Genomic DNA, 26,356 nt, shown 5'->3' on the forward strand with positions numbered 1-26,356 from the left:
ATTTCCAACAGCAGCGACTGTCAGGAGATAGCTGGGTGGCAGCAGGGACAGGGGGAGAGGGGCTTTTCTCTGAGGCCACCTGGAAAAAGCCATGTAAGATCCCTGGCTTCTCAAAGACTCACATAATTCAAATTCAAGCACCTGGGATGCAAATCTGTAACGGAATCAGAGGGAGAATCTGTGGATTTATGCGTAAAAACGACGAACTAAAAAAGAAGACAAAAAAGTTTCTGTAAAGTTTGCAGTGCGCCTCGGAGCTTCATGGACACGCTGAGAAACTTCCAGTCCAACTTTAGGAGAAGAAATCCCAACAAGTTTAGCGCCAAGGATATCTCTAATCAGTTTTGATGTCAGGTGAAGGTGAAGTGAGGCTGACGGAGAGTTTATCTTTAGCCGGGTAAAAACAGCGTTTCTTTCTGATCGGTGCGTAATTACGCAGCGGGGAGGCATGAGTGGAGGTCGCTTTGAGTTTGACGATGGTGGAGCTTACTGCGGAGGATGGGAGGGGGGCAAAGCCCACGGCCACGGCATCTGCACAGGACCCAAAGGCCAGGGCGAGTTCTCCGGCTCCTGGAACTACGGCTTCGAGGTGGTGGGGGTCTACACCTGGCCTAGCGGGAACACCTACGAGGGCTACTGGTCGCAGGGGAAGCGTCACGGTCTGGGAGTAGAGACCAAAGGACACTGGCTTTATAGAGGGGAATGGACTCATGGCTTTAAAGGGAGGTACGGGGTCCGGATCAGTGTGGGCAGTGGAGCAAAGTATGAAGGCACGTGGAATAATGGGCTTCAGGATGGATACGGAACAGAAACTTACGCTGATGGAGGTGAGACATGTGTAGGGTAGGGCTGGGTGATGTGGACCAAAAATCATATCCCCATGCATTTTTATGTCGATGCACGATATTTATCTTGCTCCTTTCATGAAGAACTGTCACAACCCAGAGTCAGTTCCAAGTCATGGGCCAGATGTCCCACTGTTACTTTAGTAAATGCCAGCTGCACAATGTCAACATGTCAGTGAAAGATGGCCACAAAATGAGCTACCAGATTAGACACATGCTGCACATTACAAAGCTACTCAGTGTTTAATATCAAAGTTACAGCACTAATAGTACCGGTCATAAAGTAGAGCAGCTTGTTTTATGAAAATTCCTGCAGTATCATCAGAAAGAACAAAAAGAAAAGACTCAAAGCTTAAGCTTGGGACCTCAGTAAACATGTATAAATCAATGATTTTACAACTACCATGGCTCTGTGCAAAGCAGTTTCTCACATACACGAGACATCCACCTGCACATCCCTTTCTTGACTGAGGTGGATCATCTCATGGCAAAAATAGATTTATTTGCTGTTAATTCAACATTTTTCATCACCTTCTTGCTTCTAATATTATCCTGCACTCAAGGATGATGGTTGTTTTTACTATCTTATCAGTAATACGCGTTCACACATGCTAACTTACCTACTAAGGAATACTTTGTCAATATTTTCAAAAGATGAGAGATGGTCTTTGGTCGTCTTTAGACAATGAAGAGCTGATGAATATTGTCAAAACAGCAAAAAAATGAACAGATTGAGGCAGAGAGGGGAGGCCATCCCGACTGTTAGACAGACCAGAAAAAAACTAAATTGTGTTAACTCAAAAATCCAAAATAAATACTTGCAATGAAGTGAATGAACACACTTGTAGTTTAAGCAAACAGTATTAGATCACTTTGAGTATTTTTTGCCATGTTTAACTAAAAGTGTTTGACAGTTTTCAGGGTTTTCCCAGAATGCCTTTGGGCATCACACACTTCTGCACCATGAGTGAAGTCCCTCACTCAGTTAAAAAGTCCCTCCAGTGGGAAGTTACTCCACAGTTGCACAGGTGGTGTGATGACATAGATCATATCCCTCTAGTTTATGATATCAGTGTTAGTCAGTCCTGTCCATTTTAGGTCAAGATTTAAGTCACAAAAAGATGCACATCAATGAATTGTCATGTCAAAATGTTTGTTTACAGAATTAACTCAGTAGGTATTTCATAACATGTTCATGGACATGGACCAAAAACAAAGTTTCCTGTGTGCATCAGGAATCGGCCCATGCTCACGAGAACTAACATTTGTTTTTCTTTTCTGCCTATGTACCTTCAAGGGCACCGTAGTCTGAAACAAAAACGTAAACAGCTATTTAATCTAATAACTATGTTTTCAAGATATTTGTAAAGGCAAATATTCAAAAATTCTCTCTTCTATGTGGTGGATTAGCACTTTAAAGTAGCATAAAATGAAAATAAAGAGATTTAAAAGAAAAATCAAATGGCATTAAGCACAGAGCTAGAGAAAAAGCCACTGCCATCACTTTATTGGATTATACATCTGAGCCGTTTTATGATATGGAATAAATTGAATTAGTATTAATTGTGAAATAATTCATATTGTGGTTTGGATTTTGCCAGTCGGTTTGTAAGGTTAAGACTGTTTATTGCACTTGGGATGACTGACGTCTGAAATTCATGTTTCGTTGTCTTTACACTAAATAGTGTAGTCAGAGATTTCTGTGATTTTCCAGCTATTTTGCCTGTCGTTGACACAATCTCTAAATCCTGCAATAACCCAACAGAAACATCTCAAGCCAAGTGTGACTGTCTGTTCTCTTGGACCAAGTTCATGGCGAGTGATGTGCAGACAAATGAGTGGGTAAAAACAAACAGACTGATCATTATCATCAGGGTCACTGATGCTGTCTGTCTGTGTAAGCAGAAGAAAATAGCATCCTGCTGCTGTCAGTCAGTGTTTGTTGGAAATCAGAGTCCTGAGGAAACTTTTCAATTGGTTAAAGTAAGACAGAGGAAGTATTGAGATATTTACTGCAGTTTCAAAGTGGCAGAGCTCTGCATTTCCAGTTATTTCAGGTCAACAGAATGCCCCTGTAGTGTTCAAAGCCTGGGAAATTTTCACAGAAAATATGCCCCATCTTGGTCTTTTATTGCAACATTCAACACTTTTATTTTGTAGTAATTTTAAGATTTAAAACTGCTCTTTTAAGATAAAAACACCTCATTAAGATTTTCGATTAGGTTTGACTCCTGGATACAAGAAGTGAAGTTTTAAATCCTCAGATCTTCTCTCGAGGCCTCTGGTGTTTGGATTTCTCCTCCCAGCTCATCGGGTCGGCCATGAAGAGGAAATTTAATAAGTTAGACAAACAGAATCGATTGCTGTGATCTGCTTGTATGATAGCCGTGGTTTCCCTCTTTAACAGCTGACTCATCAGCTTTAAACCCAGTCAAGTGGAAGCTACAGGAGGGGGTGGATAGCACCAGATGTCAGGATGTAATAATAGCCCACATGCCCCGTGCCCTCCTGGCCTCACGGGCTGAGGCCTCGCTCGCTGTTACAACTGTCCACACTCATTTCAATTTTAGCTTGAAACCGAACCTGGAAATGTGCTGTCAGTGGGGACAGAAATGAACGAGTTTTATCGCTGGAGATATCAGTGACAGTCTGGCAGGCGTTAAAGAATAGGTAGTTTAAATTTGAGGAACTATATTGGCTGCATAGTTTAAGAAGCTATGTTCAAAATCCAGGCTAACATTAGCTTGAAGCTAAAGGCTAACATCAGCACACAAACATACCTTGAATGCTTTCATGCAAATCTCCGCATTTATTAAGTTAATGAAGTTGAAACATGCTTACACTTGCAAATTAATCATAAATATGAATCATTTTGACCTTGTTGAAGTACCACTATATCACAACAGCTAATTTCCTCTGATATCTCACTGACAATAACACATTTAAATGGTGTTATTAGGAGGGATGTCATACACCTCTGCCCCTGGTTATATGTAGAATGAACTGAAATAAATTCAACCTAATCACTTCTTTTGTGTTGTTAGCAATCAAAAACTTAGGTCAGGCCGTATTTCAGGAACCGAAACATATTTTGTTACAGCCAATGTTAGTTTTCATCCATGACCTAACTAACTTTACAGTTGGATTATGCTGGAGAAAATTCAAAGATGCACAAGAGCTGAATGATATCAGAAAAATCCCAAATTATAATTTTCTTTCTTTCTGCTATATTTAGCATAATAAAAGGGAAACTACCTGATAAATGCATGTCTCTTACTAGATTAATTACATTTTCACTCAAACTATTATTTTTGTCTGACTGGGGTCTTTACTGGGGTGTAGAGAGAGCAGATGCATTTTTCACTTCACAGAGCAACACAATCCTCCATAAACTTGTTCCTTGTTCCTTAGTTTCTAACAGCATTCAGAGTTATGTTTATTCTACATGATCAACCCTGTGGGTGTAACTTTTCTACGAAAGCTAAGCTGCTGTGACTGCAGCAGACACCTGCAGGTGTAACCTAAGCAAAGAATGGCATGTCTGTACCAATAAGAGACAGTATCAGTGGCCCCAGCATTAATGAGCACCAGGATGAGGAGCTGCTGATAGCAGAAATCCACTCACCTTTGACTGGCCTCAAGTAACTGAGTGTCTGCCTCGAGAGTCACAGCGGTGTTTCTGTGACTTCAGCAGCACTGTAAACGCTAACATCAGTGTCACTCAGAAACACTGACTTAAACAAACTCATCTTTTTGTAACCTGTTATAGACACTTATTATAAACAAGTTACTCTTACTTCATGGCCATAAAGCTAAAGAACTTTATTTACTTAAGTTTACTTGTTTTAAACTATTAATAGCATGTCTGTACCATTAAGAGACAGTATCAGTGGCCACAGCTTTAACGAGCACTAGGATGAGGTGCTGCTAATAGAAACCCACTCACCTTTAGTTGGCCTCAAGTAAGATTTTGCTAAAACTTTTAAAAGACTTTAAAAGACTGACATCTGACACACTCTAAAGACAACTGTCGGCAAGTCAATGAGCTTTTAGTTCCAGGCTAAGATTTTGCAAAGATTCAGGATCCCTGCCATGACTAGAATATATTTGCTTTTGAGAAGAAACTGAAGCAACTTTGCAAGTTACTGAAACCAAAAAACAATCCCGGACACACTTCAGAATAAAGGAACAGTATGAAAATGTGGGTTGGCTCACCACAGAAACAAACCAATCGAGCTTTTATTTTAAAAAACCCAATGGATTGACAGACATGACACAGACACAGGTGCAGAGAGATCTGAATGCAGCTCTGAGCAGAAAGATTTCTCCATCTCTTGAGTTCTGAGCAGATTTCAGTGGCTTCAGATTGAACTACGCTCACGTTCATGTTTTGAAAAGTTAACTGTTTTTATGTGCTTACGCACAACACTGGCTCCCACTGGTTGTTGATGAGGGCTGCATCATTTAAAACCCAATTTACATAAGACCCACTGCAGCTTTAGCAAGACTCTCATTTTTGTACTCCAACTTTGGAATTCTGCCTGTGACTTTGAAATCAGACAAAAAGTCATTAGATGTAAGGGTGCCTTAACTGAGCGTCTGCCTCAAGTGTCATACTGGTGTATCTGTGAAGTCAGCAACATCACCAGTAGCCTGAACATTTTTACATGCAGACACGTGACTCTACATGCACGGTGTTTGGTTCCTTGTTGATGGTGATATCAGACAGAATTTTATTGTTGATTAGTCAAAAATAAGAAAAGTTGTGCCTTTGGTTTCCACCAAATAAAACAAAAATGCTTCAAGTCATGTGATTATTGAGCATGCCTACATTTCAATCACAATTTATGATCATTCAGCCTTATTGCACGCTAACATTATCTGGTTTGAGGTCTCAGCATATTTGCATACTCTGACTTCTTGATATAAAGGATTGTAAACAAAGAGTCCCAATGTTTAAAACATCCTACATTTGTTTTAGCTTTAGCTGAGCATGAAGCTTGAGGAAAATAGACAGTTGGGAAATACGTGGAAGATGGCGTTGGATGGAAAAAGTCAAGAGCCAAATACAATTGTTTTTTTATGCAAAGGTTTTAAATTTTCAAATGCCTTAAAAAAGAGCCTGTAAACATTTAGCTCATAAAGACTACATATGCAAATTTGTACAGGCTTGAGGCTCAGAATTTGCATCATACAAACAAAAGTATGCATATGAAACACTTTCTTTGCAGCATAACCTACATACCAAGAACACGCATAGCACAGAGTTTGCATTTAGAAAGGTTATAGACTGAAACTTTTCCTGCTAAATAACCTGCAGGAACTGTTCAACTTTTCTAGAAAGCAACAGGCAATAGGTGAGACTATTCATGTCTTATTTGCTCAGCAGACATCTGATAACAGATAGTTTTACATTAATGGCATTCAGAGAGGATATTTTGGCAAATATAGCATTATTAGCCATTAATTAATTATTAATGTTTGCAAGCAAATGTGTGGCCAGACCAAACCCAGGGATTTTAACAGATTTTTCAAAGGCATGTCAACTTTGATCTGTCAGAGAGTCGCCAAAATCATTAAGATTGAAGTTTATGGCATTTCTTGAAATATTTGTGAAGATATTTCAATTTGGACCACCGACAAGCAGACTGACCTACTCATTCTCAGAGCCATCATGTTTAAAATGTGTCCTCTAACTGATCTTCAGTGCTTTTTCAAAAGAATAACTTTCTGATTTCTGGTGTTTCCAGGAACTTTCCAGGGTCAGTTCACTGGTGGGATGCGACACGGCTACGGTGTCCGTCAGAGTGTCCCTTACGGTATGGCAGCAGTTGTCCGATCCCCTCTTCGTACCTCCCTGACTTCCCTTCGTAGTGAGCACAGTAACGGCACCATCCTTCAGCAAGACATCCCCGTCATTACCACCACCAACGCCTCAGGTGAGGAGACTCCCGTCTCCACCCCTACCCAGCTGGGTCCGTCCCGCGGAGGCTTCGCCCTCACGCTGCAGGTGGATCCAGAGGCCGTGAAACCAAAGAAGAAAGGCCTGTTTCGTAGAAGCTCCCTGCTGGGAAAGCTGAAGAAGTCTGACTCAAGTACGTCGCTGTCCAGCCAGAAGAGTAAGATCAGCTTCCTGAGGACGGAATCAGCTCTCAGCTCCAACGCCAGCGACACCAACTCCACCATCAGCATGGACGAGAGCCTGGCCGGAGCTGAGGACTTCCCCCCGGTCGAGGCCGACATCGACGCCACCACCACAGAGGTCTACATGGGCGAGTGGAAGAACGACAAACGCTCTGGATATGGAATAAGTGAGAGGTCCAGTGGGCTGAAGTACGAGGGAGAGTGGCTGAACAACCAGAGACACGGATATGGCTGCACCACCTTTGCTGAGGGAGGGAAGGAGGAGGGGAAGTACATGAACAACATGCTGGTGAAGGCCATGAAGAAGAGGGTGATCCAGCTGAAGGGAACCAAGATCAAGCAGAAGGTGGAGCGGGCGGTGGAGGGCGCTCAGAGAGCCGCAGCCATCGCCAAGCAGAAAGCCGAGATCGCCGCTTCAAGGTGAGTTTAGATAAAGAAAAGGACGAGGTTTAGTCAGCTCTGGTTTGGACCTTGTGTTCTTCCAGACATCCTTTATAACCTATAGCCGTCTTAAAGATTGTAGAGACCATATTTTTGAGGAATTAGTCATGCGACTCTAGGAGTAACACTGAAATGTAGGTGCATAAAGTGTGAGTTCATATGGAGACCAATGCAGTTTAAAAGGCATTTAATTGATTCAGAGCAGCTAACTCCCCTCACTGACTGCTGATCTCACTGAATCCCATTATAGAAACACCAAAACATGTCATTCTGTTTATTTATTTCTGTATTACAGATAAACAATGAGTGCAGAGGCTAGAGTGGCTCTTTAGATTTTACAGTTTAAACCGCAGGAATCATTCCACACCCAAACAAACACTCACATCCTAATTAATTCTCCGTATTGGAGAGAACAGAAGTTGTTTGGATTCCAGTGAGCCGTGACTCAACTGCTCATTCTCAGCTGAAGTTTTGCAACGATTACACCATTAGAGAAGAATGCTTTCTTCACAGCTGCTTTCCCTCCTTGTCTCTGATATGCTGGATTATACTTTCTGAATTTTGCAACTGATTCTTATTCAAAATATATGAAAGAATATCTTGATTTCTGCTTCCATTTGGAAACTGTTGTGTTTTTTCAACAAATCAGAGCAAATATATGTGTGGCATCCATATGATATGGTGTCTCGATCAAAATTTAAAAAGTGAATTCAGCATGAGACCAACTCTAACCAGCATAAATGAGCAAGGTTTATTATAATATCAGGTTTTTAAAACTTTGAAGATAACTTGATGAAAAAAAAATCATATACTGTCAATATGTTTGACACCATGTTAACAAAAAAATGATGACAATCATCCTGAATGTCTAGAGCAGTGGTTCCCAAAGTGGGCTGTGGGTCCCCACAGGGGGGCACACGGGGTCGGGCAAAGCGACACCCTCCTCAGATTCAACGATACTATTGCAGTTCAAGTCCAAGACATTGCCAGCATTTTGGATTGGCGTGGAAAAGAGAGCCTTTGCTACACTTTTTCCTTTTGCATCGTCCTACCTGTGTGAGGATGTTGCAAAAGGCTGTTTCCTCTGCATTACAAAATCAAATCATTGTTGGACATTGAAAATGAACTGAGACACAAAAATATCTGAAGCCCATATAAGCCCACAGTTGTCGCTGAAATTATTGTAGGACTGGGTGCATAAATCTTAAAGATGTTCATGAAGTTTTTATTTTCACTGAATTGTCCATCTTCAGAGAGTCAAATTTTTAAAACTCAAAATTTGAGGTAAATTGTTAAAAAAAAAAAAAAAAAAGAAAAAAAAGGATTTTGAACGTCTGTCTACCTTGAGTTTGTCCGTGACCGTACAAGGCTCTGCTGTTTTTGTCCTCAGTCGACTACAGTACCTGAAATAAGCTCTCTGTTTACAGCACAGAGACTCTCTGTGATGGACTGCAGACTCCTGTCCCTGCAGATTCAAATCTAAATATTGTACTTCAACGATAAGCAGTAAAAATGAGTAATGGGCTGCTGTTTGTTGTATCAGTGCTTTGAGTTCACCTACAGTAAATCTAACGGCTAGTGCACCGAGCTCACAGTGGGAGGAAACTCTTTATGTAGGACTGATGTCAATAAACATGTTAACACCACAGCAGAGGAGGTTTAGCTGCACCAGAATCTGTTCAACTGTTTAACTTTGGTTTATAGGCTTTTAAGATTAAACTCTGTCATCATGGCTGCTGGTTAAGGATGTCAGTTTGTCAGAGTCCACTGAAGTTGAACTAACCCAGCTTCAAGAATTAGCTTCTAGGTTAGCTTACTAAATGTGCCAGTTTGACACCCAAAGCTGCTGTTTTGGTATTTGATTCAAATAGAAGAGGTTTCACAAAGAACATCTACCTCTGATATTTAAAAATACTCGAGCATAAGGGACATTTCAGAGAAATTCTAGATATTTTTCTTTAAACTAGGGCGGCCAAGGCTTTCAATTTTTGATTGCCATTAATCTCAGAAGTTACACAGTTAATTGCACTTAATCTCCATTAGTTTGCATTTAAAACTGTTTTTGTTTCTTTAAGGTTTTTTTTTAGATATAGATTATGGTGTGAACTTAACCACAGAAAAAGTTGAAATATCTGTGAATTTGTTGAAGTGAAATGAGACACTAAAAAGCAGTGGTGGACTTATTTTTTTTTTATCACTGTGGCTGCAAGAAAATGCTGCATTGGCGTAACAAAAGTTTGATGAAAGGGACATTAAATCATGACCATAAGTGCAATAAAAAGATAAATAAATAATGCAATAATTATGGACCTTAGTAACTTGTAATTAATACTGACAGCCCTACTCTAAACCCTGAAATATTCCCCAACATAATCACAAAAGATCACAATCCTAGTCAATGGATCTAATGGATCTTTCTCCTGTCCTCTGGTAGAGGAAAAGATCTGCCTGCACATTTAACCAACGCCACAAAAATGGATTTAATTTCTGCAGCCAGGGGACTCTCAGTCAAAACAAGGGCAAAAGATGAAATCAGAAACTTTTGAACCATAAATCGTAGGACTTGTTTTTTCCTCTGACAGCTCTCTGTTGTGCCTTCCTAATGACGTTCTCCACATGTCTGTAGCTCTTACAGAACGTTTGCCAGCGAGCCTGGAATTTGGCTGACTTTACAGGGTCTTTTGAGTGAATCTACAGCAGTAACTCCGATATTGGACGTCTTTTTATCCATTTATAATGCTTTTTTTGATCATTCCTGCTTTGCTGAACAGCACAAGTGCACAGACTTATAAAATTAAGATGAGAGTCTGAGTGACTCATAATAAAGAGAAATAAACAAAGGACGGTTTGTTCCTTAGAGTCCCTGCACTTTAAATAATGACTCAAATTTCCAAAAGCACAAGGAGGTTTTTTTTTTCTTTTTTTTTCTTTTTTACAAAAAAGTGAATATTTTTTTTGTACTTTTCATCACAGAATCATAATTTTTAAATGCTTTAGTCCCAAAGAGATGGAAGAAAGAGTTTGCTCAAAAAGTCATTACTGTTTACTGTATTTAATACATAAAAATAACAAAAAAAGTCACAATGCTGCAACACACATGTTCTCAAAGAAAGGGATGTTTAGAGCTTGACTGTTCACCACAGGGTTGATGTTTCACAAGATTTTAAGACAATAATTCCAAGACAAGACAAAATGGTGAAAAAATAGCTGAGGGCTCTAAGAGTTAAGGAAATTAGGGTTTTGTTCAAAGTATTCTAAAACGTTGACACTTTTTGCAGCAGAGCTAGAAGCTCTACAGAAGTGTATTAAACTGGTATTTTTACACACATTTAGTTAAGAAAATTTATATTGCACTTTCTGCTATTTGAAAATTGCAGCAGGACATATTGAAGTTTAATCTTTTATTATTAATTGCCCAGCCTCAGTACTGGGTACTGAGAGTAAACATGAGTTAAATACTTTTTACTTTTACTTAAGTAGATTATTAAAGATTTACTTTTACTTATACTTAGGTAAATTATTAACAGTGTAACTGTGCTTTTACTTGAGTACAATATTCCTGTATTCTTTCCACCTCTGGAATCATGGGAGTGATTCCCTGCTGAAAACAAACTCCAACAGAATACAGTCAAAAACAAACCTGAGGACCGAAGCTTGGGCGGCAGAAGGCTTTGCAGATGTCAGAGATTTATCATGGTCCATCCCTAGTAAGCAGCACAAAACATGAATCGATACAGCAACAGAAAAGCAGCTTTCAGTAGCAATTCATGCATTCTTATGTAGCAGTTTTTGATGTAGCATCCACGGCTAAGCATGCCCTGTCTGCCACGATGGATCGGTGTCACAGCATCACGCACAGTTACAAAATTAAAGGATTTTTCTGACTTTAAAAACTGTTGTAAATATTTGAAGTACTGTAAGTTTAAAACTAAGTTGAAAATTTGATGCAGGTTTTGTCATTTTTAGAAATAATTTCGACATTTTAGTGCAAAAAAAAAAAATCAACATATTGTTGCGTTAAGATGACATGAGGTCAGATGTGCAGCTGAAAAGAGGCAATTGTTAAGGAGGCAGAGGCAGCATTAAAACAGAACACCTGATTCATTCATTCATTAATTATACATCTATTATCTGATGACCTTAAAGATGCTTCTTATGACTATGAAGATGTGGAGCTGTCAGATTAATAACTGGTTTTGAACCTTCTCTTGTTAAATTTTGCCTAACATTGCTGCATTTATATTCATAACAGGATGTTAATGTTGACAAAAATGCACCACAGAGGCCAACTTCTGCACAAAGACCACTCTGACTTTATTCACTTTAGCAAATCAACTTTGAAGACTGTGAATGCCAGACTTTGACTTGTAGAGGAGCATGCTCATGTTGTTATATTTGTACTTTTATTTAAGTTAAAGATTCTGCTCTGCTCTGCACAGCAGCCACTGTTGAGTGTTGAAAATGATAATCTGTGATTATATAAGCAGTGGAGACATGACACATCTGTTCCTGGCAGCCGTTTCCTCGCTCTGTGATCTTTCAGCAGTGAAGTCTGCGGTTAAAAATACTCCCACAACCTGTGCACCGTATGGGACGCCAGAGCTAACCTCTTCAGGTCCAGGTTAGCTCAGAACTCGCCGGTGCTCAGACGCTCTGTGGTCGTTTGTTCTCTGTGGTGGGCTGGCAGACGGGCGTCTGGAGGAGGACCTGTGTGGCAGGACGGGGTGTAAATGACGCACAAACGGGGGCCCTGTGGTCACAGAGGAGCCCTGACTAAATATGGACAGGCACACTCTTGCTGTATCACAATCACCGGGGAATGCAACAGCTGATTATCCCCCCTCCCCCCTCCTTCAAACCCCGACTCTTCTGCCCGTCACAGACACAAACACAGACTGTTTTCTTAAAGTGAATCACAGCGGGGCTCTCTGTTTCTCTTCAAGGATCACACACTCTTATTGTCCACCTTTGTCCTTTAATAATACACTCTAAACAATAGTGTACTTTAAACTCACTGATTTTAAAGCCTCAGTCTGATCAAGGCTAATTTATAAACCAGAACTATAGCATGCAATGGATAATTCTGAATAAACAGATCAGCCTATTTCTGTACTTTTACTTTGACTTATCGCTATAAAGGTGAAGAAAATAAAATAATTTCCTTGGGTGAGGATCTAGCCTCTGTCTGCTGAGTTTGTGGGTGCTTTTGTTTACTCATGTCATGATTACTATCTAGGATATTAAGCTGTTGTAGTCTGGTATTTATTGCTCTGGTCTCTAAGGTTGAAGAAGTACTCAAATTTTAAAATAAAAGCCCCTATGTTACATTTAGTATTTTTTTGTATTTAAGCTTAACTAAGCTAAATTTTACAATAAACTTTACTATTTTTATCCCCTAAATTAATATAAATTTGATGTAGCTCAAAATGTTTGTGCCCCGCTGAGAGAATGAGCGCCCTAAGCTCCATAATGCCGTTAATATTGGTCCCCACAATTTCCTTATGTCTAATAACAGGCAGCAGAGATCCAGCACATCACCAGGGAGGTCATATAGCAATCTCCCTTCTCTGGTGAATTGTTTAGGTTGTCTAATGAGGGCTGGACAGAGCTAGAAGCATTGGTCACTTTGAACGTAATGAACTAAGAACTGCAGCAGTGCTTTAAAATACAATGCTTGAATCAGATTTTGCCAGTTTGTCTAATTTTAATTTTCTGCACACATATTTTAGATTATAATTCACTCATTTTGGTCCTTTATATGCAACCCCTGATTACAAAAAAGCTGGTACTTTAAGTATAATGTGAACAAAAAACAGAAGACAGAGATTTGAAAATCCTGGTCAACCTACTTTCAACTGAATACACAAAGACAAGATATTTAATGTTCTGACTGATAACCTTCATTGTGTTTTGGAAATATGCACTCATTTTGATCGTGATGCATGAAATGTGTTCCAAAAAAGTTGGGACATTGAGTAAAATGTGCATTAAAACAAAATACAGTGATTTGCAAATTATGTTCAATCTATATTTCATTGAAAATGGCACAAAGACAAGATATTTAAAACTCAGACTGATAAACTTTATTGGGTTTTTTTAAATATACACTCATTTTGATTTTGATGCATGAAACATGTTCCAGAAAAGTTGGAACATGTTCCCAAATTCTTGCTTGATGTACATTTAGAGCTGCTCAACAGTGCAGGTTTCCATTGTTGTATTTTGTGCTTTGCGGTTCTCCATACATTTTCAATGGGAAACAGATCTTGACTGCATGCAGGCCAGTCTAGTACCTCCCTCTCTTATTGTGAAGCCATGCTGTCGTAACCCATGCAGAAGGTGGCTTGGCATCTCGCTAAAAAAAACAGTGCTGTACCTAAAAAAGACATTGTCTGGATGGATGGACATGGTTGTACCTCTCAGTATTATTGGTGCCTTCACAGATGTGCAAGTGACCCATGCTGTAGGCACTAATACACCCAACCATTACAGATGCTGCTTTTAAACTTTGTGGGTTTTTTCCCATTCTGTTCATTTGTTTTTGTATCTAAGAACAAAATCACATATATTCCATTGTTTGTTTTAACATCCAAACAACATACAGAACAACACTCCTTCCCTGCACATATCTGCTCCAGATTACTGGAGAATACAGGAGTACAAAATGACCACATTAAATAGAATCAAGAACAGTAAGTTAAAGATAATAAAGCATGCTAGTGCTGAGGGTTGAGGAGTTCCTCTTTAAAGATATCAGCCCTCTGGCCGGTAAAGTTGCAAACGCTGTCAAGTTAGGAGAAGAACAATTAAGTGGAAGGGGAACCACACCAAACAGGACAGTAAAAACATCAGGACCAATATTCCCTTCATCAGCAGTTCCCAGACATCTTTGCCAGCCCCCTTTTGGCAAAAGAAAATATTTTCAGGTTGCCCCTACCCCTCACTATATAAATTAACATGTAAAATATGTGAACATATGACAAAAACATTCAGTTGGCTGAAATTTTTGCCAACAAATTCCTTTTTTAAATTTACAACAACATAGAACCTCAAAATTTTGTTGAGATAACAACAATGACCTTAAACAGTCTCAAAAGGCTCTCTGAAGATGAACAGTTCCCTGAAAATAAAAACCTTTTTTTTAAGATTTATACATCCACTCCTACAATAATTCCAGTGATTTCTGACAGCTTGTTTAGTGCTACAGAGCTTTTTAGGTCCTGGGTGCAGTTGTGAGGCTGGGTGCAGTTGTGAGGCTGTCACTCTCAGGCCATTTTTAATGTTTTGATCTGGATGTCGTCTCAATCAGTGCAACAGCAGAAAAACTCATCACACACTGTTAAGATGCTGCAAAAGGGAAGAGTGTGGTCCAAAATACAGACACAATGAACTGCTCCTCTTCTGTGGTGCTTAAGTCATCAGCTGGGGTTGCTTAGCCTTGCCTTGACATGATAATAATAATTTAATAATTTGCTGCAGCTTGTTGGCACATAAATGAGAGAGCTTTGTGCTGATAACAATCCTGATGGTCCCTTTCCTCTGTGGCTCAGAGGACTCAATGGCCATTTTTCCTTAACAATTTAAAATGTGGACTCGTCAGACCACAGCAGGATTTTACATTTCAGGTCGGTCCATGTTGGATGAGCTGAGGCACAGATGAGGCGACGATGTTGTTGATATGTGGCTTTTACTTTTCATGGTTGAGTCTTAACACTGTTGGTTTTCTGAAGAGTTCCTGAGCCCACATTGTATTACCATTCAGAATGATGCTGGTATTTGATGCAGTCCTGCCTGAGAGGTCAAAGGTCATGGGTATTCGGTGTTGATTTTCAGCCTTGCCCTTTACGTGCAGAAATTCCTCCAAATTCTCTGAATCTTTTGACAATATTGTGGACTATAGATGGTGAAATCTATAAAATGCTTGCAGGTGCATGTTGAGAAATGTTCATAAACTGTTGGATTTTCTTCCCAATGCAGTCTTGAAGAATGGCTGAATCTTTCAGAATCTTTAATATCTAATCCTGATTCTATCACCTGTCACCAGTTAAGATACTTAGCTTTGGAATGTTCCAGGGGGGTTTTAGCATTCTGTCCCAACTTTTTTGGAACATGTTGCTGGTGTCAAATTCAGAATCTGTATTATTTTTTTTTAAAAAGAAGTTTGAAGTTTTAAGATGTTGGTCTTTGTGCTGGATTCAGTGGAATGTAGGTTGAAACTGATTTCCAAATCACTGTTTTCATTCATATTTACATGTCCCAACTTTTTTAGAACTAGGGTTTGTGTATAGACCACCCACAGAGAAGGGAGGTAAGATACTATTTACTCCTTCAGAAGCCATTTTTCACCTGGTGATTATGTTCCTATGTCCCGTTTACAGAGGCGGTAGTCCTCAGGGCAGGTGGCCCTGGTGTGGCTCCTGTCTCATGTCCCGTTCCTCCAGTCCACTGTCCCATCTGAATGAACTCAGACTCTTCCTTTCCATTTCCACTTTTATTTTCTGTGAAAGTACCAAAGGTGATGAAGTGTGTCATGTAGATTAAGAGAGTTTCTCTCACCCTCGGTGTGATTTAACTCCACCGACCAGCCGACAACAGCTCAGCCTCACAGATCTGGGTCTGCCTTGCGTCAGCAGCGGTGTCGAATGGTTCCACAGATATAAATATGACACAGCTCATAAGGGTATAAAGGGTTGGCGTATACATGTACCACACCTAGCTTTAGTTGTGCAGCTTGGATTACATACTGTACTGCTGATAGCAGCATTTTCTCCTGTGAACAAACGGCCTGAGGAACATTTGTAAACACAGTGTGGGTCTGACTGCAGCTAGTTTCTTATTTCATGTGGAAAAATGAAGCAGACAGGGGAGAACATAACAGTGTGAGCTTTTTCTTATGTCACCTCTTTGCTATGTTGCAATAATGAGGCTGCAATTAGCTCCTAATGTATGTGTGTTTTGGCAGGGTTTGATTGTTTGATTAAACTGTGAAATATTTAGTCATCTTTTTATAGAAACCTAATCCCTGTTTCACACACTAACACTCTTAGTTAACAGTTGAAAAAGATCCTCCTGAAAGATCAAGTCTCACATGCCGAAATGAGAGAATATCTCAGCTTAACAATGATAGCTAAACTTATAAGCAGTAAAACTGGTTCACATTGGGCTCAGTGTCATGATTTAGGTGTAGATGATTCTAGGAGCTCTTAGTTTGGGTGTTGAAATGTTTTCTGGTCCCAGCTGATTCTCTTCATCCAGCTGACGTCTCTTCTCTCCTCAGAGTGAAACAAGCGTGTCTTAAAGGCTGCCCTGAAAGCATACGGAGTATTTAGGTCACAGTGTCAGATGTCATGTTTGGTTGCTGAGAAGAGCTGCGGCTCTTGTACGACTTAAAGGAAAACTCGGGTGAATTTTGACCTGAATCCTTTTGTTCTGATGCAGAGGAGGGTTGCAGCATGAGGCAGATATCTCAGGGTTTACTGTCTGTTAAGATCTAGCTCTCAAAAACAGACAGGAACAATCACTCAGGTTCTTACTCACATTCATTTGTTACTTCTACTCTGTTATATTTCAGTGAAAAGTTTGTGTAGACAAAGGAATGACAGTCCTGCATCCAAGGACAGCTGTAGGATCTGCAATGAATAAAATGCAGGTATTAAAAATGGAAAAAAATCTACAGAATAGATATCAGACACATCTGGCTTTGACTGATTATTGGAGATTACTGTTTGGTTATGGTTTGGATTTTGACTAATAATTTTGCATCTTTTAATGTGTCATAATCCTTTATCTTGTCTTATATTCATGTGTATGGCTGCTCATTGTTAATCTTGCAAAGCCAATGGATTATCTAGATTCCATGTCCGCCTTCAGACAAATCTGTCCTGCAGAGTTCAAGCTGATAAATTTACTCCGTCAGAGAATAACTGAACTGTTCAGTGTCATATGAGGAGAGAGGAAGGAGATATGGATGTAGTTCACAGGGTGTCCACGGGATTTTAAGAAGTATTAAAAGTTGAATAGATAAATAAAATAGAAGAAGGGAAAATTAGAATTGGACTGAGATGTTTATTCAAACTTCTACTGAAATCTAAAAAAAGAAAAATTGCCATAAAATGTCATATACATTTTTTTTTGTATCACATTTGATGCTTTTGGCATTTGTGGCAGCTGATATAAGGTTTAAGAAAATTATTGATCATGTTGATTAGACAGAGGTCTCAAAAAATGTGTATCAAATATGTAAGGGTTAACCTCTTACATGCAAGATCATAAGTTAAGTTAAGCTTTAACTGCAGTGCAAACCTTGTAAATAGAAACCTCTAGATTGTGGTATGACTACTTTTAGGCAGCTTAAATAGAAAAATCAGACTTTCCATCAGCTGCTGCTTCATGGTTTCAAACCAGTGTCTTTTCTTCTCATATTCTAATCTGGTAATGCTCCATGAAAGCTTATTTTATATACTAGAATAAGAAATACTTCTGACATTTTCTTCCTTTGTCATCACACTTTATCTATTTTAAATTGTAATGTGTTAATGATTAAAGATGCAGATGCATGCATGAAGGCATTTTTTTTATTCAAACACATATCTGATTTCTCTTAGTCTGATGATGACCTTTACCTCACATATCATTATTATTAGGTTTGTTTTCAGATTTTTACATACATTTATAAATGCATTTCCACATTCCAGTCTGCACATGACAGTGGTGTGACCGTCCTGCCTTGTATTTTAGAGCTGTGGCGATGTTTTTTGTCTGTATGTGTGATTGTTATTGTTGTAAGCATGTGAGGGCATACACAAACCTATGTATCACCTTCTGATGTTACATTTCTCGGTTGTCTTGGTCCACTCCTGGTGGCAGGAGCAGTCTGAGTCAGTGAGGTTATTTTTTACGCTTGCTTTCACAAAGAAAAAAAAAAAGCACAATATTGAATTTATGACAATATCATATACGCTGATATTTATAGACTGTCACTGCCAAAATTGATATTGGTATTTAAACGATAAATACCTTAGTGTGACACCTTTTTTTTTTTTTTTTTTTTAAGATTCTGCAATATCACTCGCTCACCAATTTTAAGAGTTGAGACTTTAATGCTACTTGTGTCTCAGATTTGGCCGCAGCTGAATATTCCTGAATCTGTAAAGCTGGCATAGAAAATGACATTTTTATCAGGAATGGACTGATGAATTCATGTTTAACATGCGTCATATTTGCTAGTAATGGCTGACAGGTGGTTTTCAGAGAAAAGTAGATGAAACATAGAGTCATTCCTGATAAAAGTTTTTCAATCTCAATTGTTTTTGGACATTTTTAAATAGCTGTTTAGGAGCTTATTTGAGAAAAAAAAAATACCACCATACATCTTTTCCTCTGCACATGTTCTGAAGTTGGTGATACTCTGGGGGCCGAATGGGAGGATGTGGGGGGCCTGATGTGGCCACGGGCAGCCAGTTGATAATCACTGCTCTAAAGTTTAACGATGAAAATAAAAGGAACCAACCTCATTTCTGAGAACACACTTTAAAGTTTAAGGAATGAGGATGAATAAAGAAAAAGACTGTGGGCGATATTTACAGCAGTTATTTTGGTCGTAAATGTCGGCAGAAATGTTCAGATGTGCTGCACTGATGATCAAATTTTGAAGCTATATCTGTTTATTTTTTTACATCCTGTGGTACTTGACTCATGTTAGACTTATGTTTGCACATTGTCAGTATTGTTGTGTTTTTTGTTGTTACCTGCCAAAGAATAATGAATGTCAATCAAGCAGTTTATGTTAACTCTGGCATGTTTACATACACTATGTATGATGTACATGTCATTATTGTGCTCTGTCCCTGTCCTAAGAAATAAAAAATAAATAATCAGCTACTTCCATGAATCAGATAATGATCAGAGTATTAAGCTGCAGATAAACACACTCATAGATTTCATTAGAACTCTACTTTCCCACATTAAAAATTAAATGATCAAAACAAAATAAGAATTGACATATGTGAATTTACAGTGGATTGAGTGAATTAAGCAAAAATAAATCAGATTTGTCTGTGAAGTGTTCAGAACTGACAGGATGCATGTTAGAAAAGTTTGTTTCGTCTTTTAAATGCTAGTTTAGCTTAGCAGTAAATCTGGTGGCTGAGTGATAAACCTGAGCACATGGATGAAATAATCTCTGTGATAGAACGCTTCAGCTGTAATCACATGTTTGGAAGTCCTCGACAGCTGAACAATGTTCCTGTCTGTGCTCAGGTGGGAATCATGAGTCCACATGAGTCCTGATATTAAAGGGGACATATTATGCAAAAAATCACTTCTTTAGGCTTTTCCAACAAACGTATGTGCCCCTGGCCTGTCCACAGTCCCCTCAAGTACCAGAAAAATTCATTCCCTCCCCCCTCTCTTTCTCCACCTTTCAGAAAATGTGTGCTGAAACAAGACGTTCTCAGATTTTCCCCTCATGATGTCACATGCTGAGTAAGCGTCCACCCCCAGGTGGGGGCGGCCCGCCCCCCCTGGGAGAAAGTTCCACGCTCCTCTCCTGATCTTCCTCTCAGCTGCCAGCTGAGATGCTGGATAGCTCAGTGGGTTACCCTGCTGACTTTTGTCTGGGAGATTGATGGTTCAAATCCCAGTCAGGTTATTGACTTTGGATAAAAGTAACATTGTAACATCAGGAGTACCACATCCATTTCCTGAGAGGGGTGTGGTCAGGGGCAGAGTCAGACAGCTCATTAACATTTAAAGCCACAGACACAGAAGCAGCTCGTGCTGAGCAGGGCTGAAACAGAGGGGTTTTTAGACATGCAAAATTCCAATACTGGAGTATTTTGTCAGCAACAAACTTCACAGGCATGTTCTGGGGACCTCTGAGAACAATATAAACTTGTCTTGAAAGGGTAAATATGTCCCCTTTAACTCTTCACAGCCATGTGAGCCAGTTTTTGCAGACATAACTGTGGAGGATGTGTGATTACAGTTTTGGCCCTCTGTAAATATCAGGTACCATAGTAGGTAAATATGTGTACTGAAGCCATCGGCAGTCATACATCCTGACAATCTGCTATTTTTCCTGTGATAATGAGTCAATTCTGCTTGTTTTTTCTAATCTTGACTAGATTATCTACTTGTCTGTGGGTATCAGTGCTTATTTTCCTGTGGTAATGAGTTGAGTTTATGTTTTTTGTCAGAACCTTGAATATTTAGTTGTCACAGGGAAACATATTTACACATTGAACTTATCCTTGATAGACAGTCATGGTGGTCACTGTTTCAGCTTCTTATTGCTGTATTGCTTGTATTTGTACCAGGAAGACTCCTGCTGTCAGCTGTTGTTCTTATGATCATATCTGTATTGAATGATATCAGATAATGATAAGTATATAAGATTAAAGGGTTTGGGTTCGATTGAGTTCCTTTTAGATGAGGTGCTGACGGTGTGCAGACAGGTGGAGGTCATCCATCTCTCCCAGAGATCCTCAGGAGGCTCCGATTGTTCCAGCGGGAAGCACCTTCCCCTCCGAGTCTTCTTAAAGTGAACCAGGCTGCTATTTTCAGCTCAGTGTAGCGTTTCAGTATGCCAAGTATCCACAGAGTAATCACAATCAGTGAATCTCACAGTTCAGTGTATTAGCATTGAACTCTGAGCACACAGACGTAAACATTTTAGCCAACACTATGAGCTGGACCTCCTCTTTGATCCAGAATGAAATGAACCTACTACTATTAGATTTCATTCATAAGTTTATAGCCTCCAGGAGATGAAACCCCCCTGACATTGGTGATCCCTCTGACTTTTCCAGTGTCGCCACCAGCAGGTCAAACAGTTTCAGTTACCCAATAATTAATCCTTCTTCTCCTCAAGGGAGTGGCGTAAAGTTTGGGACGGATATTCATGGTGCACAGAGGATTGGGTTATGCTCCGTCTCCGAAAAGACCCGAATCCTGTAAGTAAGCCAAAACAGCCAGAGAGACTAATTTACATGTCTTAACTTAAAGATGATTCTTTCATGATAAATACATTAGTCTAGATTAACTGAGAAAAACAGAGAGATTAGATTTAGTGTGGATCAGGCCAACATAACCAGCTTAATTTGAGGTAACTGAGCTAAACTTAGAGGTCAAAGAATTTATAACAGTTTGTGAAAGTAAGACGAGTATGGCATTAGTTGTTCTGCTGTTATTTTCAATCCCCGGTCATTGCTTTTGTACGTTTTAATTGTGCAACAGTAATTAATGCCAGTGTCCACAGCTGGTAATGAGGACAATGTCCAAAAAATATCTTTTTTTTAAATCTTTTTTTAATATGTCAGTGGGTCCACTGTATAGTCTACTATAGATGTCTCAATGTACAGTACCTATGAAAAGTATTCACCCCTTTTATTGATTTTATCAATAAACCACGGTCAATATAATTTAACTTCTTTGACAAAAAAAAATCAAAAACAACTTTTTAATATGAAAGAGAAAACAGATTTTTACAAAGTAATGTCAATATAGTAAAAATAGGTGATGTAAGATAAGTGACTGCATAAATATTCAAAGTGACTGATCTAATCCAACAGAGGTCCAGCCAGTTGGTGCTGGTAGTCTCACAATTAGTAGAACAGGGATCTCCTGAGTGCAGTGAATGTGTCTCAAGTGACTGTAGTATAAAAACAACTGTGTCTGGAACGTTTATTGGTCTAATGAGACTAAAATGGTGTTTTTTGGCCATCAGAATAGACACCAAACACTGCACATCACCATAAACACACCATCCTCACTGTGAAGCACAGGTGTGGCAGCATCATGCTGTGGGGGTTCTTCTCAGCAGCTGGCTGGAGAACCACAGCTTGGGAGAAGATTTATTTTCCAGTGAGACAATGACCTGAAGCATACTGTAAAAGCTACACAGAAATGGTTTAAAGACAACAAGGTGAATGTTCTGGAGTGGCTGAGTCAAAGTCCAGACCTCAATCTGATGAAGAATTTGTGGCTGGACTTGAAAAGGGCTATTCACGTCTGATCCCTATGCAACCTGACAGAGCTTGAGCAGTTTTGCAAAGAAGAACGTTACATTCTGATATAATTTATCTCTAAGCATTTGCATCATTGCCGTTAATTCAGGTCTTTTTTACCTCTCTTTTCATTCGCAGATGCAATTCATTTATGCTGTTGTAAGCTGACCACCATAGTTGTGTGTGCTCTAAAGGGAAAACCTGAGAAACAGACCTATTGCATTATAAATCCTTTCAAATCTGCATGTTGGTCTTCACTCTTCTGAAGCTGTTTTCCTTTCAGTGTCTTCTCTCTGTGTCCCTGTCATGTAGAAAAATGCCCTCAGTCACTATTGACCAATGACTCTTCATCTCACTGAAGGCTAACATTCATTATTTATTTCCATCCTGCTCCAGCAGCAGAGAAGGACACCCCTTCTCTTTCTATCTAATAATACTAATGAGGCGTCCAAGCAGCAGCCTCCACCTCTGGCCTTCATTTCAGCATGATGGAGGACTATAAACACGCCCTGTACTGGAGTATTCTGAGCCAGTGTTAAACAGTAACATGCCATCATCTCTGAGCTTCATATTTATACGGTAGGTGAGATTAGAACGCTAAAGATCAAGGTCAAAGTGCATTAAAACGTACATAATTATACAAACATGCTGTGATTAGAATAGCCCATACAGCAGTTAATGCATTTAAATTTTCTTGCTTCTCTATCTATTCCTATCTAAATGCTCCTCTATAAATAAATCTGAATAATATTTGGATTCAAAATAGATTAATAGTTCTGTTTCTGGAGTGTTCTAAGAATGTCAGGCTTTTATATGATACTTGTAAAAATGAAACAATATGGTAGCCTGTTTTATACAAAAATTTAACCCCTAGGCCCCCAATATTAGGCCATGTCAGTTCAATATTTTTGTGTCATTTAGACACTTTTCGGTGGTGCTAATCAAGTCCTAGGCATGCAATTTGTTCATTTTTCTTTTCTAATGACTAGAAACAAGCTTGTAGCAAATCACACGTTTTCAACTCGGATGAGTCATTCCCAGCTCCGATTTCCAAGGTAAATGAAATGTAGCATAAGTCCACAAAAGATGACTCGGTGCAACATCTTGGAATTTTATAGAACATCTGTACTTATTTATGATTTTTCTTTCATGGCACCAGTTTTGAACCAGTACACTCAAGAAGTCTTCTGAGAAAAATCAAGGACAATTAGAGCAACGGTGTGGCGTACAAATCCACACAGACAAACAGACACACGGACACGCCGCTAATTATAATAGTAAAACTGCATCAGACATCAAACAGCAGATTACCTGTGATTTCTCATTGAGTGGACTCTTCGTCTACATTGCACCTGTCCAATAATACATAGGTAGTTCATCAAAATAACAGACATTATACCGTTTAAAAGCACATGGAATCCAAAATTCCAAAGACCTTGTTGTAGAGTTTGTGAATCATGTTGTTTTTCTCTGCAGGACGACTCACTCAAAGGCGAAGTCAGATGGAGCGGAACAGGCAGCTCAGGCCGCCAACAGTGAGTCCAGCATCGCACGACTGGTCGCCAAAGAGCTTTCCCCTTCCTTCTACCAGCCAGGTCAGTGAATGTCTCATCTGAGAGAAATAAAGCTAAATTGATAAAAACTGGAAAAGTACCCACTTTAGGGCTAATTAGTGGTTTATAAAAGAGCAGTGCATGATGGGAATAAATGTATCAAAGACTTTTGATGTAGACAAGCACCTTAACCTGACACACCTAAGAGACTGTTTCACAAATCCATAGCATGGATGTATGAAACACCAATCTGGGCTGTAACCCATAGATGGTGCTTGATCTAGCAGGATGATTGGATGAAGTCTGTCACTTTCATTACAGGCCATCAGATTGACAAAACGTATGACTTAGAACACGTGTGCCGCCTAGGGAGTAGGCTAAATGAGGCGAACTAAACATGTAGCAGTTATTGTTGTTCACTACCAGAAACATGGTCTTGTGTTTTTTGATAACAGGGTTGTATTTCATCCTCCTGCACCTTAACATTATCCCTCAGTGGAGTGAGGAAATGGTAAAGGCAGAGATAATGCAATTTTAGGCTGTCTGTTCATACAAGTCTGGTACGTTAGTGTAAACATTTTCTCTCAAACACTTTTAGGGATTTTCTTCAGACTTTTCACACATGTCTGCTCTGACACAAGAATGAAGTTATTAGATGTTGAGGGTCATGGTTATGGGCTTTATGTTCATCCCTTGCTATAAGGTTTTTATGAATTACTCTACCACTGCCCTTCATTTCTTTCTCACCATGGAAACTTTTCACTGTCTAGCAGTGTTAAACCATGAGGAGTCACATGACTGCAGTTTTCTAGTTTGAAATGCGCTGCCTTGTCTGATCTTTTGGACTTAACCTTCTGCTATAACTAGGTATAGAGATCTTAACCCTGGTCTGTAAAGAAACAGTTTTGCCTTTTGCCAAGAACCTCAAAAACCATAACATTTTAGCTTATGAATCCTGCTATCAAGTCTCATGTGCATCATGTGCGTAATTTTGCATCAGTTTTTGAAAGGGGCTCAAAATCTCAAAGAACATCAGCATTGTGCTAGAAGAAAAAGACTCCAGCTGTGCTGGGAGTAGCATGCAGTCATATCACCAGTTTCAGCTTCTACATGACAATTTTCTTCCTCATCTGCTCAGGTCAGTGCTAAAAAAGTGCCAAGACAGTCTGGCCGCATTCATCTATGATGGCCAAACTCACAGACCATTCATCTGATACGCCGTTTATCTCAGAACGAAAATACACGCTAAAACTTTAGCATTTCTGCTTGAAGGAAAATAGCACATCCTGCATGTAAACATTCTGACGCAGTAAGCGTAGCTAACATAGCTCTGTTAGCTGTATAGGCTATGTAGATAAAGTAGCTACGTAGATAATGGAGCTACATAACTGAGCTTCAGAGCTAACATAGCTAAAACTAAGCTCACAAAGCAGCTACGTAACCTAAAATGGCTTTAGCTACATTTTCTGAAGGTAACTTACCTAAGTATAACAGATTTATGTAGCTAACATAGCTAATGTAGCTGAAGCTAAGCTCAAAGCAGCAATGTAAGCTACATAGAAAAATCATCTACATAGTTAAGTTAGCTTCAGCTAAATTTGCTAAAGCTCACATCACCAAAGCTAACTTAGCTACATTGTCTTATGTAATAACGTGAATGACGTAACTAGCGTAGCTATGTTATCCATAGCTAACGCTAACAAAGCTAAAGCAAGCTACTGTTTGTGTAACTACTTCAAAAACGGGTCTATACATAATTTTGATGAGAAACTTTAACAGTTGGGAAGATGAGGAATGTGTTTCAGTGACAAAAAATGAATAAAACAGATTGAATACTTAGTTTTTTACTCAAGATCTGCTTTGCTTAGCTTATACCACCCTGGTAAAACTGTATGGTCATCATTTTGTTGTTCCACCAAACAATAGTAGCCTATCCTTATCTATCTCTAACTATAATTTGTATTTCTGATGTTGAGAATCTTCTTATCAAAGCTGAATCTCCTCTTTCTAACACATATTTACAAGCTGTGTAACATTTTATGAAGGAAATATCAAATCCAAACTGATAATTGATAAATTTATAACATGTCCCTGTCCAGGCCTCCATCTTGAGCTATCAGAGTCTTTGCTGAGGCCCATAAGGGAGTCAGATTTGAAAGTCTAAAAAAAGGAACTTCTTATTGGGTAGAGGGATCGTATCAGTTTCATTGCGAGTCTGTCGAACACACACAGCCGCACATTCAGACAGAAGCTGATTTCTCCCTCAACAGAGAGATTAAAGCACTCAAACACAGTCAGAGATATCCAGTTTTCTGAGCGGCTGCCCAAACCGTCTCTGACTAACACTACAAACAGAGCAGGGCTGGCT

General features: G+C 39.3%; 1 protein-coding gene across 1 annotated transcript in view; it reads left to right on the forward strand.

The window, feature by feature from the left end:
* The window catches only part of jph2 (junctophilin 2), a 36,181-nt gene continuing 9,825 nt past the window's right edge, over nt 1-26,356 (forward strand). Inside the window, exons 1-3 of the mRNA XM_041799559.1 lie at nt 1-827; nt 6,596-7,409; nt 23,912-24,030. Coding sequence (XP_041655493.1) covers nt 449-827; nt 6,596-7,409; nt 23,912-24,030 — 1,312 coding nt within the window. The 5' untranslated portion in view covers nt 1-448. The remainder of the gene's footprint in view (nt 828-6,595; nt 7,410-23,911; nt 24,031-26,356) is intronic.

The sequence above is a fragment of the Cheilinus undulatus genome, linkage group 11 (assembly GCF_018320785.1).
Source record: "Cheilinus undulatus linkage group 11, ASM1832078v1, whole genome shotgun sequence".
NCBI classification, from domain to species: domain Eukaryota; kingdom Metazoa; phylum Chordata; class Actinopteri; order Labriformes; family Labridae; genus Cheilinus; species Cheilinus undulatus.